Raw genomic sequence first — 18344 nt, 5'->3', positions numbered from 1 at the left:
GTGTCCTGAATAAGTATTGTTCAGTCTCAACTGTGCCAAACTTCGATGCTACAGTATGTTTATCTTCTGTCTTCTCTTCTTTCTACATTCAATACATGAGATTAGTGTAACTATTAGGAAGTCTGTGACCACAAAAGGCTATGAAATACTTCTGAATAACAGGAAGGTAATAATGGCTTTTTTATAGTTTGCAAAATAAGAGCCTGTCGTACATGTCCTGTTCACATAATACTGTTGTTCAGGCTGAAGTGGTCATAGCTTGCCCATGGGGCTTTTCTTGTGTGTTTGTCGTCGTTGTTGTTGTTGTTGTTGTTTTTTTCTCCTGGAAATCTAGAACAATTCTTAAACAACAGTATCTTATCACAAATTTTTTCAGCAACTCATCAATGATCCAAACCTTTATGGTGTTTTCAAAGCACTCAGTGGCCATAAAAGAATTTTACTTCCGTTTGTAGGCTGTGAAAACCCTACAAAGGAACAACTGGAATATAAAATGAGACATCACCTGTACATTCATCATTAAAGATATTACAGCTGTCCATTGCATAACAACTGAATTGAGCCTGCACCATGATTCATATACACAGAACTCTTTTAACAGTTCTTCGGTACCCAGACCTTTTGGCAGATCTGTGTTCCGTGTACCAAAATTGGATTTTTAATAAAAGTCTTAAACTATAGAGGAGTAAATAGAATGCAAATTAGGACCAATGAACCAAATGCTGAGGAAAGGGACAGTCAGCATTACTTTCTAAAGAAAACAACGTTTTGTTGGGTGCAACTTATAGCAGGTTCTCTGCAATGTTAGGAATTTAAGTTCTGGAGATACTATTTATTGACAAGACAAAATCGTTTTTAGTTCTAACTTAATCTGTGCAGCCTGCAGCTTTAGAGATCTAGTGTGATTGTTCCCATCGAACATGGGTAACAGTTTTGACATGCCATAAAATTACAAAAGCTATATTAACAGTCTAATCACTTTTCATCTTTCTTTTATCTCAGGCTCTTTCTTGGTGCACAACATACGACTAATCAATTGCATACAGATAAGCTTCTTGCTTTGTTTACATGGCAGTGGCAGTGTTGCCAGGCTCTACAGTCAACAGCCTAACTGACACTGAAATTGACAATAAAATCCAAGGTCAGAGAATCTCTGATATATGATGTCTGCAAACACCAGGTCTGTCCCTCGTGGCATCTTAAAAAATGCTTTCTATATTTCATAGCTTAAAATGCATTGAATTCCAAGTTACTACTTCTGAAATATCATATAAAGCACATTAGATTAATTTTCCAAAGAAAACAGGGACATGCCTAAAAATTCCACCCCAAAGATTTTAGAATATGTGGTTATAACCTTACACCTTTGATTTGTAGACAAGATTGTTTGTAGATGTCACTCTATACAAGAGAAAATCTTAATCAAGTGAAAAGTCTGTCCAGAGAAATGAGTAAAGGAATTGGGAGAAAAAAACCAAACACAATAAAAACAAAAGCTATCATGGGTAGTGGAGTAGTTCCTCCTTTTTAACATCCTACATATTAAAAAGTGATTTAACTAAACTAAGTAGGACAAATAGCAAATCTTTAAAAGAAAATATTATTTGGAATATTTAAATTCTATTTTGCTGGAGCTTAACCTGAAGTGCCCAGAGCTATGACAAGCACCAGAAATATTTTGTCATACAGTCAAAAAATGAGAAACTGCTCTTGCCACTTGGATGATTATGGCCCTGTGTTCCTTTTACCTTCTGTATTTGATTCACAAAATGCCACGGTGAAACAACTTGTATGGGTGGTGACTTCAGACTTCCTGAAATAATTCTTGTTCTGGCACACTTGATTATAGTACTCAGGCTACTTTAGTTGCTTCTGATGTTAAAGACAGTGTGTAATATTACACCTGTGTGAAAATACAGCATTTTCACAGTGTTCTAGGGACCTTAACCTGTTGCCTTTTTTTAGTTTGCTCAGCTTTGGAGTTTACATCCTGCTGCCTGCAAGAAGACTAGAAGCATAACTGTTAAAACAACAAAACTGAAAAAACTCACAGAAAAAAATTTCTTAACCAGGTGGTGTTCCTACTCATGAGTTAACTGCACATTCTGGGATGTGCAGATGGACGACATTTCAGTCATTTCGCCTGAAATGGCGCAGCTTGTAATGCTCCCTCGGAACGTCGGAACTGGCTACGTAAACCGACCTAGGAAACTGCAGAGAATGTAGCTGTTAAAGAGGAATTTCTTTACTCTCCCCCAGTCTGGGGAGCCCAGCGTCTACTGCTGCGATTCAAAATGCTTCAGCACCTATACCGCTCTGTCTGCGCACGCTTTGCGGGCAGCACAGCTACTGAGCCCCTGTAACGACACGCTGAAGGGCAGTGTTTGCTTTCTTCTAGCGCTGCATTCATAGATGCTTTTTTTTGTTTGTTTTGTTTTCCTCCTCAGGCAAGGGAAACCGTTTCCGTTCAGCCCAGAACCCCGGCGGTTGTTAGCTCCTTCCTGCCAAGCTCTGGTTTAAACACGCACCGCGATCATGTGGGGATGGGAAAGAAAGGAACGGATCCAACCTTCCCGGCCCCGCGAACGGCTCTTCCGAGAAGCTAACCGTACCTTGCTGGGAGCTGCGGGCACGGCCAGCCGCGGGGCTGCGCTCCAACACCGGTACCCGCCGGCAGGGCAGGGGAGCGGCGGAGCCCAACAGGACCGGGGCAGCGGGCCCCGGCGGCGGCGGGGCGGCTGTTGGGCGCGGCCATTTTGAAGGCAGGGAGGCAGGGGGCTGGGGCGGTAGCCAACAGGGGCGGCAGCCAATCGGAGTGGCAGCCAATTGGAGCGGCAGCCAATCGGAGGGGCAGCCGACAGGGGCGGCAGCCAATCGGGGCGGCAGCCTGCCGCGCCGCGTGGCGGCGGGCGGGCCGGGCGGTTGGCAGCCCGGGGGCTGGGAGACCGGGGCGCCGTGCGGAGGCGGGCGGCGGGATCGGGATCGGGATCGGGATCGGGAGGAGCTGCGGAGCTATCGCGGAGGCCGGCGGTGCGCTACAGCGGCGGCTCGCGGGCTTCGGCGTAGGACTGGGGCCGGGGCAGAGCCGCGGGGGGGAAGGCTGGTAATTCCTGCGCGGTCGTGTTTGTGCCGCGGTGGAGGAGGAGTCAGGGGGCTGCTGGCCCAGTTGCGAGTGAGCAGGGGCTGGTTGAGGCCCCTTCCGGGAAGGTGCGGCCGTCTGGGCGGGAGGGAACGGCTGTTGCTGCTCCCGCCCTGCCCCGGCTTTCCCCCTCGGGCTCCTCTCATCCCCATGGCTGATGGAGACCAGCGCCGTCCTCAGATCGCGCTGGGTTAACGGTGCACTTCCCTGGGGAATCGGAGCATCCAGAGGTGAAACGTGAACTAGTTGTAGCCACAGTGGCGGGGTTTGCGTGTGTCAAGTGGGTGCTGCGTTAAGTACCTAAATACAGTGGTCTGGCAGGTCCAGTAAAATGGGTTTGGCCCCGGCAGACCACCAGGCCGTGCTGAAGAAAACGTGTAAGCAGGGCACGAGTAAGCGAGTGGTGAAGGTCTCCGTGTGAGCCGTGCGGTTGTGGATGTAGGGCACAGTCGTTGTTTCTGTGTTCAGTGGTCTTACGTGGAACTTCCTTCCCCGCCCCCCATAAATTTGCTTTGCTGTTTTTTTGAATTGCTATAAACTTACAGCTTCCTAAAAACTCCTAGTACAGAACTGGATTTCTCAGTTATATGGTGTGCTTTGTTTCTTTATTTAATTTGTCACCGGGTTAGTATCACCTGATGTCTTCTTCCTTCTGTAGTGAAAGAGGTAGTAAATAATTGTCTTCTGTGTGCATTCTGAGAGCCAGACAAGATATTCTAGGATTGTGTCAGATGCACTAACTTCTGTGCAGAAGAATTTTAGTTTACGTAGTAGTTTCTCAGTTGCGACTTACTGTGAGTCTGATTAGTTTGGCCCTTTTCCTTTTGACCTGCACATGGGCTAAACAAGTGGTAGGGCCAGAAGTACCTCTCTCTAGTTCCGTTAAAGGTGTGGTGTTCAGTTGTTGCAATGAAAGCCACCATATATTGCTTAAGCTTTGGAGACAAAAGGTTAATAGTATGTTGCACATTGTCACTGGAAATCTGTGGTGCTTTACGACGGATGTTGACTTTTTGAAGCTGAAGAGTTGGATTATAATTTAATAATTTCTGTTCCTGTGGCCACAGTGTGGTAATTAGTAGGTCAGTGCTATGGTAAAAGAAATAAAAGGGCATACAGAAACTCTTATTATAGCTTCTATTCCTATTATTATTACAATTTCAGTAATGCAAATACTAATGATGTGATTATTTCTTTTCTAAATTATAGTCTTACAAACGGTTGTCTTCATGTGCTTGTACATATCCAGTAATTCTTGTCCCATGCTGACATAGGATGTTTCAGAAGATTGGCTAAGCTTTCTAGTCTTTAACAACATGAAAAAAAAATGTTTGCAGTGTAAACTATGTCCGGTGTGGGATGCTTTACACTGTCTTGATTAATAATGAAATAAATAGATAAATAAATTGATCCTTTAAATATACTTATATTCCTATTTAGACCATGGAATTACTTAGTCTTAATAGTTTTGCTGGGGCAGTATTTAGAGATTCTGTTTGGGAGTTAGTACTCTGTGGTTGTTAGCTCAGTTAGCTCTGTGGACAATAATGCGTAACAAAAACTTTGTCCTGAAAAGTGTGTTTCTAAATTTACTGGGATAAGAATGTAAGGTATGCAATGGCAAAATTATATAGGAAAACACACATTTTATTCTGTATTACAATAATTTAGGCTTTTTATTGAAGTAGCAGAGAAGCTGGCAAATACTTCTCTATGGAATAATCATTTGTATCCCATGATGTTGAGTCAGGGAGTGCCCAAGGCTTTCAGGAGTCTGCACACCCTGACATTACAACATTAAAATTGAAGAGGAAAACGAGAGCTTTACATCACTTAGGGCTTGAACATTAGGCCTTTGTGTTTTGGGTATACTTGTTTATGTGGGAGAATAAAAATGTGGGGTATTGTGTGTTTATTTGGTTTTTTTGTTTGTTCAGATGTATTTACACAGGTAGTGAGCATCACAAGACATCAACATGTTAGCTGCCACATCACAGAAATGTAAATGCTGTACAATATCCATAAATATATTTTGGGTATGCATCTTGAATCAAGATTCTGTTGCAAAATCAATTATGCATTGGAAAATGTTTATATCTTCTTTTTTTTCCTTATTTTAGAGACACGTTTTTCACATAAAAGAAATGATTGAGTCAGTCAAGATAAGAAGACAGTGCATGCTGGATTTCTACTCACATTATGAACATCTTTGTGCTCTTCAAGGCTCTCTGCCACTGAAAGCTGTGAAAGCTAACCTGACTCAGGGTGCTCTTGATCTAATTGTAGATCGCATGAAAGCTGCTGATTGGGCACCACTTCTGAGTGCTATTAGTCATAACAAGACTCTGACTTCTATTGGAATACGAAGTTTTCATCAGCAGGGTCTCGGAGAACCAGGTTTGTAGTGACTACCAAAGACAAATGTGTTGATGTATGGCTGTTATAATTTGTTGCATAAAATGTTTGTGGGATTGACTATATGGGGGGAGGAACTGTAATGCCCAAGGAAGTATTTCTATGTAAGAAAAGCAGCCAAAAAGCAAGGTGTCAGCATGATTGCTTTTAAGTCAATAGGGACTGGATTTTACTGATGTGTAATTTTTATTTTTTACTAGGTGTTGAAAGATATAAAACTTACATTAGAAGGAGAACTCCAGCAATTCGATCAAAAGACTTGACTGGCCAACTATGCAGAGCTGTCAAAGGCTGTCTCAGTATATCAGATGTACTAAAAAATTTAGAGCTGCAGGGTTTGCTTCTGAGGGAGAGAGATCTAATACTTTTAACAAAGGTGAGAATGCATTAATATAAAAATACATGGAAAATATGCTTAGAACATAGAGAAGTATCAACTACATTTTATAAATATTTGTCACAGACAAGGATGTTCCTCTCTGAAGGTATCTTTATGTTATCTATCATATGAATGATTCTGCTGAGACATTTGGTATAACCTAGTCTTGCTGAACCTGTCAAAAACACAATTTTCCCTTGCACTGATTCATTAAGGCTTATTAGAAAGTTCTTAGCAACATCTCTTCCATGTGTGTCATGTGCATATAACTCATGACTGAAACTACTGTGCATGTACAGAAGAGTTGTGGGACACCAATGTGATAAAAATCGGTGTTCAAGATGTGTTAGAGTATTCTCTCTCCAGTTTGCTTGGGAGTGGCTGCTGCTATTTGCCAACAGGCTACAGCTCTTCCTGTGCTAAATAAATTAATTTGCTTAAACTGAGCTTTAAGGTTCTCTTTTTTTACCCTCCTCAAAACCCCCTCAAGTGTCATTTAGTGAGCACAAAGACATCTGAGCAGTTTGGGTGGTTAGGTCTTCTGTCTGTATTTTTGCTTTTCAAGCCAATTAACAAATACTACTTTTGTTCTGAAGGGCTTGGCCACAGCTTTATCTCTGGAGAGTGTCTCTTTAGCCCACTGTCCAATTGGAGATGGAGGATTGGAAAGTAAGTTCAGATTCAAAACATACAAATACACTTACCTGTTTTTTTAGTCCTTTAAATAGTTAAGTAAGCTTTTCAGTATTTCCATTCCTGTTCCATTCCAAGTTTGTCTATAGTACTTAAAGTTACAATTTTCACATTTTTCTACATGACTTAACATTTGAAGACTTGAGTTTCTTCACTTGATGCTAATAAATACTACTTTATGCTTATACTTTTATTTAAAACAGCAGTCATAGTATTTGTTTGAGGTTAAGTCTTTCTTGATTTGTTCATGTTTACTTAAGTAAACTGAAGTACGTTCTAGCTTTTTCAGATAGTCTTTGCTAAATGCTTCTGCTAGAAAGCTATAATCTTAGAATACTTTAAATGTATTTAAAAGATTCTTTGTATTTTAACACTAGTTCTTTGTCATAGCTTTTGCATATTGAAATTGATTCAGCTTCTTAATATGGAAGTGAAAAAGTGTGTTCTCATAACCTAGCTGTGGTGTGTGTAGGTAACATGCATGCCTTTGTTTTCTTCAGCAATCTGTCAGAGTGTAAAGAATTCAGCTACTATCAGATATGTCAACTTCTCAGGATGTAGTCTTACATGGCGAGGGGCAGAACATATGGCAAATGTATTAAAGGTAATGTAATCACCATTCCTAGAGCCAAATGTTCACAAAAATTTAAATACATATAATTGTATACATAAAGATGATGAGGCACTATATAGACAGATAGAAGCAGCTTCACATTCACAAGTCATGGTCCTCATGGGAGACTTGAACCACCCTGACATCTGTAGGAAGAATAACTCTGCGAAACATGAACAATCCAGGAAGTTCCTAGAGTGCAAGGATGATAACTTCCTTTTCCAAGTAATTGAGGAACCAACAAGGAGAAGTGCTACGCTAGACCTTGTCCTCACCTACAAGGAAGGGCTAGTGAGGGATGTTAAGCTTAAGGACAGCCTAGGTTGTATTGACCATGAAATGGTGGAGTTCAAGATCCTTAGGGAACAGCAAGGAGGACTCACAGCAAGGAGGGCTCACAGCAAGCTTACTACCCTTATCTTCAGAAGGGCAGATTTCAGCCTCTTCAGGGATCTGCTCAAGAGAGTGTCTTGGGATAACATCCTGGAGGGTAGAGGGGGCCATGAAAGCTGACTGATATTTAAGGATCACCTTCTCAAGGCCCAAGAATGTTGCATCCCAACTAAAAGGAAGTCAGGTAGAAACTCCAAGAGGTTGGCGTGGATGAGCAGTCAGCTCCTAGAAGAGCTTAAACTTGAGAAGGAAGCATACCGGTGATGGAAGCTAGAGCAGGTATCCTGGGGGGATTACAGAGAGGTTGTCTGAGCAGCTAGGGATCTGGTTAGGAAAGACAAATCCCTGCTAGAATTAAATCTTGCCAGGGATCACAGAATCACAGAATCTTAGGGATTGGAAAGGATCTCAAAAGATCATTTAGTCCAACGCCCCTGCCAGAGCAGGGTCACCTAGAGCACATCACACAGGAACACATCCAGGCGGGTTTTGAATGTCTCCAGTGAAGGAGACTCCACAACCTCTCTGGGCAGCCTGTTCCAGAGCTCTGTCACTCTCACAGTAAAGAAGTTTTTACTGATGTTTATGTGGAACCTCCTGTGTTCCAGTTTGCACCCATTGTCCCTTGTCCTATCACTAGACATCACTGAAAAAAGCCTGGCTCCATCCTCCAGACACTCGCCCTTAACATATTTGTAAACATTGATGAGGTCACCCCTGAGTCTCCTCCAAGCTAAAGAGACCCAGCTCCCTCAGCCTTTCCTCATAAGAGAGATGTTCCACTCCCTTCATCATCTTTGTGGCTCTGCGAGGGATGTTAAGAACAATAAGAAAATCTTCTGTACCTATCTTGGGGAGAAAAGGACATCCAAGGAGAGTGTAGACCCTCTCCTGAAGGAAATGGGTAGATAGTAACACAGGATATCGAGAAGGCTGAGGTCCTCAATTACTTCTTTGCTTCAGTCTTCTCTGACGAGTGCTTCAGCCTCAACACAAATGCCACAAAAGGTGAAAGCAGGGACTGGGAGAATGAATTACCCCCCACTGTAGGAGTAGAGCAGGTTTGTGACCATCTAAAGAACCTGAAGGTGCATAAATCTATGGGACCTGATGGGGTTCATCTATGGGACCTGATGGGATTCACCCACGGGTCCTGAGAGAGCTGATGGATACAGTTGCTAAGCTTCTGTCCATCATATTTGAGAGGTCATGGCAGTCTGGTGAGGTTCCTGCGATTGGAAAAAAGGGAACATAACCCCTATTTTTAACAACGGCAAAAGGAAGACCCAGGGAACTACAGGCTGGTCAGTCTCACATCTGTGCCTGGCAAGATCATGGAGCAGGTCCTCCTGAAGTCTCTGCTAAAGCACACAGAATATAAAGTGATTGGTGACAGTCAACATGGCTTCACTAAGGGCAAGTCATGCCTGACCAGTCTGGTGACCTTCTACAACAAGGCTACAGAGATGGTGGATGGTGGCAGAGCAACTGACGTCATCTACCTGGATTTGTGCAAGGCGTTTGACACTGTCCCACATGACATCCATGACAAGGCATGGATTTGACAGGTGGACCACTCAGTGGATAAGAAATTGGCTGGATGGCCACACCCAAAGAGTTGTGGTCAATGGCTCAATGTCCAAATGGAGGCAGGTGATGAGTGGTGTCCCTCAGGGGTCAGTATTGGGACCAATGCTGTTTAATATCTTTGTTGGAGATATGGATAGTGGGATTGAGTGTATCCTCAGCAAGTTTGCTGATGATACCAAGCAGTGTGGAGCAGCTGACACCCTAGAGGTGACATCCAGAGTGATCTTGACAGGCTGGAGAGGTGGGCCAGTGCCAGTTCAACAAGGCCAAGTGCAAGGTCCTGCACCTGGGTGGCACAACCCCAGGCATAAATACAGGCTGGGGGGAGAATGGCTAGAGAGCAGTCCTGAGGAGAAGGACTTGTGGGTGGTAACAGATGAGAAGCTCGACATGAGCTGCCAGTGTGCACCAGAGCCCAGAGGGCCAGCTGTGTCCTGCGCTGCATCAAAAGAAGTGTGGCCAGCAGGGCCAGGGAGGTGATTCTGCCCCTCTACTCTGTTCAGACCTCACCTGGAGTACTGTGTACAGTTCTGGTGCCCTCAGCACAAGAAGGATATGTACCTGTTGGAAAGGGTCCAGAGAAGGGCCATCAAGATGATCAAAGGCCTGGAGCACCTGTGCTATGAAGACAGGCTGAAAAAGTTGGTGCTGTTCAGCCTAGAGAAGAGAAGGCTGCAGGAGACCTCATAGCACCTTCCACTACTTGAAATGCACCTACAGGAAAGCTGGGGAGGGGCTTTTCATCAGAGAAGATAGTGATAGAAAAAGGCGTAATGGTTTTAAACTGAAAGAAGGGAGATGTAGGTTAGATATTAGAAAGAAATTCTTCACTTTAAGGGTGATGAGGAACCGAAATGGTTGCCCAGGAGGTTGTTGTTGCCCTATCCCTAGAGTTTTTAAGGCCAGGCTGGATGAGGTTTCGTGCAACCCGATCTAGTGGTAGGGTTCCCTGCTCATGGCAGGGCGGTTGGAACTAGATGATCTTTGAGGTCCCTTCCAACCTTAATGATTCTATGATTTTTAAAATTTTTCTTTCAAGCTCTAAACCATCAAACCACTTTGAGCAGTGTATGGGATAGTCATTCTCAAATTTGTGATTTTGTATGCCAAACATAGTTTAGTTCACTGGTGTGGGATTTAAATATGATATTTCCTAGTAAACATCAGTTTAAGGAATGACAGTTCAGATTGATGTGTTTTCGTTAAATGAGGATTAATACTGTAAATATCTGACACCTGTTCTGAGGAGCACTTCTTTCATTGTCACAACTGTTGAAAAATGTCTTAACTGTGTCTCAGTAAGCTTGTGACTAGTACAGTATTCTAAGTCATGCTATCATTGGTTTGCATGAAAGTACATAATTTCCTAGTCTATGTATCCTATTCAATATGCATTTAAAATGTCTGTCTGCCAAAAGAAAGTAGTAAGATGCTTTGTAGCCATACATAATAATTTGCATTGTAGATTGAATGATCCAAGCAAATATGGCTTAACTGTAATGCTTAAAAATGATTTTTAATTCTTGAACTCAGAAATGGTGTAACTGTGTTTCTTACATCAGCCCTCAAGCCATTAAGCTTTGGTTACAAAGAAAGAAAACTTGTTGTGATCTTGTAATCAATAATAGCTTTCCCTTGCACTTGGTAACAGCTTCTTTGTTTGCAAAGTACCAGGCAATGAAAAGACATGGTGAAGCTTGGGCTGAAAGCCTGCGTTACAGGAGACCTGACCTTGATGATATGACTGGCTTGAGGCGAATTACTTTGAATGGCAACATGCTTGTTGGAGATAGGGGAACAAGTGCCTTCGCAGAGTGTCTAGGAGAGGACCTTTGGCTAAAAGGTATTGCAAAATATTGACTCTTAATATGTAGCATGGGCAACTTAAAATTGTCAGTTATATCAAATGTGTGCAGAAGAATAACTCACTATTTAGACAACAAAGAGTTTTTAAGGGAGAAACCATTGCCCGAACATCCACACATCCACTTTTTGTGCACCTTTTTAGTTCAATAGCGATTTCCATTTTGGGGTCTTCTAGCACCTGAAAGGATTCTTTCTCTGTCTCCAGGCAGGCCATTGACTGTTACTCTCTGTCATGGTTGGGCCCAACATGACAACATGGGAACAGTCACATGGCTGCTCACTCAGCTGCTCCCCCCTCATACTCAGGGATGAGAAGGTCAAAGCTTATGTGTTAAGACAAAAGACAAGGAGGGTTCTTCACCGATTAAGGTCCTGGGCAAAACAGACTCAGCTTGGGGAAAAAATAATAATTTAATTTCACACTAATCAAACACACAGAGGACACAGACAACACAAAGAGCAGGGCTTGCATACGTTACCTCACCCCTCCCTTCTTCCTGGGCCCAAATCACTTTGTTCCTGGTTTCTCTCCCTCCTTCCCCCTGATGGCACAGGGGGACAGGGAATGGGGTTTAGAGTCAGTTCACAGGCTGGTGGTTCCTGCTGCTCCTTCCTCCTGAGGAAGAAGGATTCCTTACAGTCCTTCCCTGCTTCCCCATGGGGTCATTCCCATGGGAGAGAATCCTCCACAAACCTCTCCTTCATGAGTTCTTCTCACAAGGTCTGGAGCAAGCTACTCCAGCATGGGCTTCCCACAGAGTCACGGGCTGCTTCAGGAACAGTCTCCTCCCCTGGCGCTGGGGTCTTCCAAAGCTGCACAATCAGAGTCCGGACCCAATGAACTATATTGCACAAAGACAGTTCACAGCCTGGTGAATGATTGTGATGAGAAGCGGTTTGTGCCAAGAGAGAGGTCCATGGCTGTTCATGGCACGGAATGCAGTTGGATTCTGGAGTGAGCACATGGGAAACCGAAGGAACCAGCAGTAACCCCAGCAGGGAGAAAGGAGCAGGAAGGCAGAAGGGAATCTGTTGTCTTTTTTTTTTTTTTTTTTTTTTTTCTGGGTCAAAATGTCTGAATACTGTTGGGTCATCTGTTACTGTCCTCTGGTAATTTAGAGAAGTAATTTATTCTACAGTTTATCTGTACAAAATTACTAATGGTAGTGGTGTGAGTCATAGCATTCTGTACTTGGAATCAAATATTTACATGTTAAAATTGTTTTATAGTCTGAGCCAGGGGTACAGAGAACATGTATATCAATGGAAGAGGGTCAGATTAGAGAATACTAAAACAAACTCGCCATACAGAAGTCCATAGCCCCTGATGAGGTGTATTCAGAAGTGCGGAAAGGCTGGTGGATGCCACTGTATATAATACCTTAAAGATCATGGTGACTGGGAGTGGTGCCTGAAGACTGGAGCATCACAAATGTCACTCATATCTTCAAGAAGGCTGGAAAGAAGGACTCTTAAGAACCACAGGCCAGTCAGCCTTGGATCCCTTAGAAAGTGGGGATGTGCTGCCATCCAGTGAGACCTGAACAGGCTAGAGAAATGGGCTGATGGGGCTTCATGAAGTTTAACAAAAGGAAGTGTGAAGTCCTGCACTTGGACAGGAATAAGCCCCTGTACCAGAACATGCTGGGGGCTGTGTAGCTGGAAAGCAGCTTTTCAGAAAGAGTACTGGAGGTCCTGATGGATAACAAGCTGACTAGGAGTCTCCAGAGTACCTTTGTGGCAAGGAAGGCTAATGGTATCCTGGGCTGCATTAGGCAGAGACTTGTGAACAGGTTGAGGGAGGTGATTTTTCCTGTCTACTTAGCACTGGCAAGGCCAGACCTGGGTTTCCCTGTACAGGAGAGAGCTGGAGCTACTGGAGAGAGTCCAGCAAAGGGCCACTAAGATGATGAAGGGAGAAGAGCAACTCTCATTTCAAGAAAGGCTGAGAGAGTTGGGCCTGTTTAGTCTTAGGAGAGGAGAAAGCTCAGGGTGAGTCTCATCAAAGTGTAAAAATACCTAAATGGAGGATGTAAAGAAGATGGATCTAGGCTCTTTACAGTGGTACCTGGTGACAGGTCAAGAGGAACTGGGCTTAGACTGAAACACTGGAGGTTCCTCTGGAACATCGGGAAACACTTTTTTACTGTGAGGCTGATGAAACACTGGGACATATTGCCCACAGTAGTTGTAGTGAAGGCATCTTTGGACATCTTCATGAGCTGACTAGGCATGGTACAAAGTGGCTTTAAGTGAGCCTGCTTGAGCAGGAAGTTTCAGTAAATGACCTTCAGAGGTCCCTTCAACCTCAACTGTTCTGTGATAGTGCATGCACAATATGAAGTAAATGCCAAAGCCATGACAATATTATTTCACAGTGACCATGTAATTTATTGATATGTGCAAGCAATTAACTTGTAGAAGCATTAACTCAGACTTTAAAAATGTAAGTTCTGTGTTTGTTTGTATGATGTTACCTTAGGCAGTTGAATTAGTTGATGCTTGGGAATATTTTCTATTAGAAATTGTCACTAATAGTGATTTAACTATGATTTTTATGGTCCTTTGGTTGCTTGGAAGTTATTTCTAAATGTTGATCTGAAATACTTCCCCATTTAAATTTCTAATTTTCTTCTCTGGAAGTAATATTCTGGTTTTTACCCATGGCTGTTACTATCCTCCAGACCCATGAATGATGTGTCTCAACAAAGCAGAAGGCAGGAAAGAGTGCCAGGTGGCCTTCATGGATGAACATGGAGCTTCTGGGCACACTGAGACCTAAAAATAAAGTCTACAGAGGGTGGAAGCAAGGACAGGTAGCCTGGGATGAGTACAAAAAAGTTGTCCAAGCAGCCAAGGATCAAGTTAGGAAAGCTAAAGCCCTGATAGCGTTAAATCTGGCCAGGGACATCAAGGGTAACAAGAATAGCTTCTATAGGTATGTCAGTGATAAGGGAAAGACATGGGCCCTATCTAGAAGGAAACAGGAGGCTGGTCACACAGGATATGGAGAAGACCAAGGTGCTCAATGACTTTTTTGCCTCAGTCTTCAGCAGCAAGGGCTTTGGCCACACCACCTGAGTTGCAGAAGGCAAAGGTCAGGGTCTGGGAAAAGGAAGATCCATCTACTGAGGAGACCATCTGAAGAGCCTGAAGGTTCACAAGTACATGGGACCTGATGAGATCCATCCATGGCTCCTGAGGGAACTGGTGGATTGAGTACACCATCAGCAAGTTTGCTGACACCAAGCTGTGTGGTGTGGTGGACACACTGGAGGGAAGGGATGCCATCCAGAGGGACCTAGACAGGCTTGAGAGGTGGGGGGGGCCCTGCCAACCTCATGAAGTTCAATAAGGCCAAATGCAAGGTCTTGCACCCGAGTGGGGAGAATCCCAAGCACGAATACAGGTTGGATAGAGAATGGATTGAGAGCAGCCCTAAGGAGAAGGACTTGGGGTGCTGGTTGATGAGAGGCTCAACATGAGCCAGCAATGTGCACTTGCAGCCCAGAAAGCCAACTATGTCGTCCTGGGCTGCATCAAAAGCAGCATGGGCAGCAGGTAAAGGGAGGGGGCATCTCCCCCTCTGCTGAGCTCTCCTGAGACCCCACATGGAGTACTGTGTCCAGTTCTGAAGCCCCTAACAGAAGGACATGGAGCTGTTGGAGCGAGTCCAGAGAGGGCTGGAGCACCTCTGCTATGAAGACAGTCCAAGACAGTTGGGGTAGTTCAGCCTGGAGAAGAGAAGGTTCTGGGGAGACCTTAGAACACTTTCCAGTGCCTGAAGGGGCCTACAGGAAAGCTGGGGAAAGACTTTTTACAAGGGCTTGTAGTGATAGGACAAGGGTAATGGCTTTAAACTGGAAGTGGGGAGATTCAGGTCAGACATGAGGAAGAAATTCTTGACTGGCAGGGGGGTGAGACATTGGAACAGATTGCCCATGGAGATTGTAGAAGCCCCATCCCTAAGAAGTGTTCAAGGCCAGGATGGATGGGGCTCCGAGCAACCTGGTCTAGTGGAGGTGTCCCTGCCCATGGCAAGGGATTTGGAACTAGATGATCTTTAAGGTCCCTTCTAGCCCAAACCATTCTAGATTCTATGTCCTCTTTTCTTGTTCTTTATATTTTGTGAAATTGATGTTTTCAGCAGATGCGCATTAATTGTATTAGACACTGTCTACAGGTTATGCCACTGAGTAATATTTTTTGTACCTCTTTAAATATTTTAGCACTTGATTTGCAGCAGTGTGGGATATCCAATGAAGGAGCAAAGTCATTATTAGATGCTCTTCAAACTAATACAACATTAGTCGTACTCGACATAAGAAAAAATCCATTAATTGGTATGTATCTGTACTTTTTGTGGTTTTAGATTGTTTGGTTTTGTTTTTTTCAGAAACTCTGGGGAGAAAAATAAACTTTTTAAGGAAAAATCTGCAACAGTGTTTTGCTAAACACTTAAAATAGGGGAATGGAGCAGGGTGTCTCATACAGGAAATTCTTAATAAGTTATCTTTATTTATTCTAGATCACATTATGATGAAACATATTATTGAAAGAGTTCTTATGAATGGAAAGAGTGCTGATTCAGAGGTATGCTTTAAGCATTTTAGAGTGACTTTGGGGTTTTCTTTGTAGCTGCCATTGCATTTTATTTTTTTTGGAAGAACAGCTTTGTTCAGAATGAATCTAAAACAGCTATTCTAATTATTAACAGATGTCTGACTTAAGTAGTTTGGAAAACAAACAAAAAAACCTCTATGAAGGGAAAAATAAGAACAACAAAAAGCAGTAGCAATGATATGGTATTGTGTTGGGCATTTTGTATGATTTCTTATGTAAGTAGAGATGTCATATTTAATAAACCCAGGATATCCATTTAATGAAAAGAAGAATGGAAATGTGTGTGTATACTTGGACATTACTGTAGAACATTAAGTAAATATTGCTGCTGGACTTCTGGGAGGGTTTCTACTACATGGATCTTTCTTGTTAAGATGGTAATAACAACTTTGTTAAGAAGTAAAATCACAATTTAAAATCTTAAGCTTCAGTTATTTTGAAACTTTTTGTCAATAATTTACAGAGTTGAGATTTTTTTAAGTTACTCATTACTATCCTCTGATACTAACCATGTAAGAAACCAGAGTTAAAATGCAGTACGCCGTGCCATCTTTATCTAATAGTCCATAAAGAGTTTATAGTAACATGCATAAACTGCATATTGGGACCATTTATGATTAGATATACTGTTGAAATACCAGATCTTGTTTATAGCGCATACATCTGATTAAGTTCCCAAAGGAGCTGAGAAACAAGTAAGTATAGTCTTATTCTTGTTTTCACAGACCTGCAACAATCCCAGTTCTTGTTCTGGAACTTTTTGTTCTTTTAGTTCTAAAAAGGCTTAAAAGTCAGAGCTGTGGATCTGTAGGAAGTATATAATAAACTGAGAAGTTTTCTGTGTAGAATTCCCTGAGGATTAATGCAATTCCCCACTTACTGCCTTTAAGACTGCTTTGGAGAAATTGAGGTTGGTTGTGAAGTAGTACTCTTCTCCATGGCACATGCAATCAGCACTTGCAAAATGTTGCAGGCTCACATGAAAATAGTGTCTGCCTAGAGATGCTCAAGATTATGGGAAAGTTGAGCTGTGAAAAGAAGCAACTCTCTGGGGAATCTCCCTTACACTGAGAGAACACTCAACTCAAGACATTTGGTTTTTTTTCATCCAGATAGTGCAGTATCTGAAGTGTTATTTGCGATGCTAGTAATTCTTCATACCTTGTTAACAAGAAGAATGAAAAAGGACTGACCATCAGCTTGCTAAGTAACTTCGCTGCTTCCACAAAAAAAAACCAGCCTAGATCCTTTATTTCAAAAGCTATGCATGTAAGCAGCTGGGTTTTTTTATGGCTTTGAAACTCAGGGTGTAAATAAGTAAATTGTGAGAGGTATTAATGAAGACCAACAGCTGGTCATTAAACTCTGCAGAAACAACTGCAAGAACTGTTCCTAAATTCTGGATGTAACTAATACTGGTTCTTCCTATTTTTAACAAGTTTTAGCATAATACACATTACAATTATTTTGCAGATTTTCCATGCATTTTTTATGAAGGTTCCATTATAGACTAAGTTTAAAAATTTAAAGAAGCAATGTTTGTTTCTTGTAGCTTAACCTTGTCAAGCAGAATACAGTTAGTTAGCATCTATATTGCTTCCTTTTGTCATCTATGTACTGCCTTCAGACCTGTGAGGTTTTAAAAGGATGTGCTGGTCCCTTTTCTCTAGTGGAGGAAACACAGATGTTATCCTTGAAATAATTTAATTTAGTAGGGATTTTTTTTTTTTACCTATTGTAGTTTTTAGAGATCTGTATTTCATATTGATAGAAAATGAAGAATCAATTGAACTAAATTTAGCCTATATGCAGAGATTCTTGACCACAAAGTGTAAGATTTAATTTTTCTGTGTTAAACTAATCTGTTGTTTACTCTTGCAGCAAGTGGCCTAACTCATATCTCACTCACAGATAACTAAAAAGTTACATGGATGATCATTGCTAGTATAGCCTGCAGTTTCATCTAGTTTCAGATTTTTATCCTGCTGAAGCCTAACTGTTATAATTCTCAGGAGTAAAACTCAGTAAAGTGTTAAATTAATTTATATCTGAGAAGTGGCAGAGCTGCATTCTGTATAATGTCCCAACTTACGATGGAACCTCTTGTGTCATCTCCATGGTTTTGCATATGCAGACAATATATTAAGGTGCTGTTGTGTTGCTTTACAAAGTGAAGTTTGGTGGGCCTTTGAAAAACCTCATAATAGTAAGCCATCATAACTACAAAATACTGTATTTTGGCTGCCACAAATAGCCTGTAATGTACTGTCACCAGTTGTTTGCTCAATACTGTTCACAGCAGCCCTTCCATCCTGTTCTGCATAAAACCTGATTGTTTCTCTTTGCTTTTCAGTAGCATGTAGGTAATTGGCTTTTGGGTTGGGTTTACAAGAAGAGCTGCCTGGGTCTAACTGACGCCTGTAATTTTGATGGGCAGCTAAAACAGGAAAGTTGTGTTACCCTAGCAGCACTGTGGCTTGTGGATTGTAGTTTGTAGATATGATTGTGTGTAATAGGTGGTGAAAGTTTGTATAGATTTGGAGAGAGACTGCATAACTTAAAGGAAAAATCCACTGAAGATGTCTATAAAAAAAAATTATTTCATATTCTCAGGTCAAAGACTTAGTAATTTT

The 18344-nt window shown here is 42.3% G+C and overlaps 1 protein-coding gene across 8 annotated transcripts in view; it reads left to right on the top strand.

Moving 5' to 3' along the window:
• Positions 1–2525: 2525 nt before the first annotated feature.
• The window catches only part of CEP78 (centrosomal protein 78), a 32334-nt gene continuing 16515 nt past the window's right edge, over positions 2526–18344 (top strand). For 3 of the 8 annotated variants that reach the window (XM_051642315.1, XM_051642314.1, XM_051642311.1), the window contains exons 1-8: positions 5084–5175; positions 5260–5536; positions 5755–5930; positions 6530–6602; positions 7127–7230; positions 10891–11065; positions 15318–15431; positions 15617–15681. In XM_051642315.1, coding sequence (XP_051498275.1) covers positions 5116–5175; positions 5260–5536; positions 5755–5930; positions 6530–6602; positions 7127–7230; positions 10891–11065; positions 15318–15431; positions 15617–15681 — 1044 coding nt within the window. In that variant the 5' untranslated portion in view covers positions 5084–5115. Of the gene's footprint in view, positions 2664–2988; positions 3031–3106; positions 4222–5082; positions 5176–5259; positions 5537–5754; positions 5931–6529; positions 6603–7126; positions 7231–10890; positions 11066–15317; positions 15432–15616; positions 15682–18344 lie in introns of those variants that run through there. The other 5 variants (XM_051642317.1, XM_051642318.1, XM_051642316.1 and 2 more) reach the window with 5 other exon arrangements.

Source organism: Apus apus, chromosome Z (assembly GCF_020740795.1).
Source record: "Apus apus isolate bApuApu2 chromosome Z, bApuApu2.pri.cur, whole genome shotgun sequence".
Lineage (NCBI taxonomy): Eukaryota > Metazoa > Chordata > Aves > Apodiformes > Apodidae > Apus > Apus apus.
Note: the sequence above shows the minus strand (reverse complement) of the source record. Positions and strands in the feature narration are given on the sequence as shown.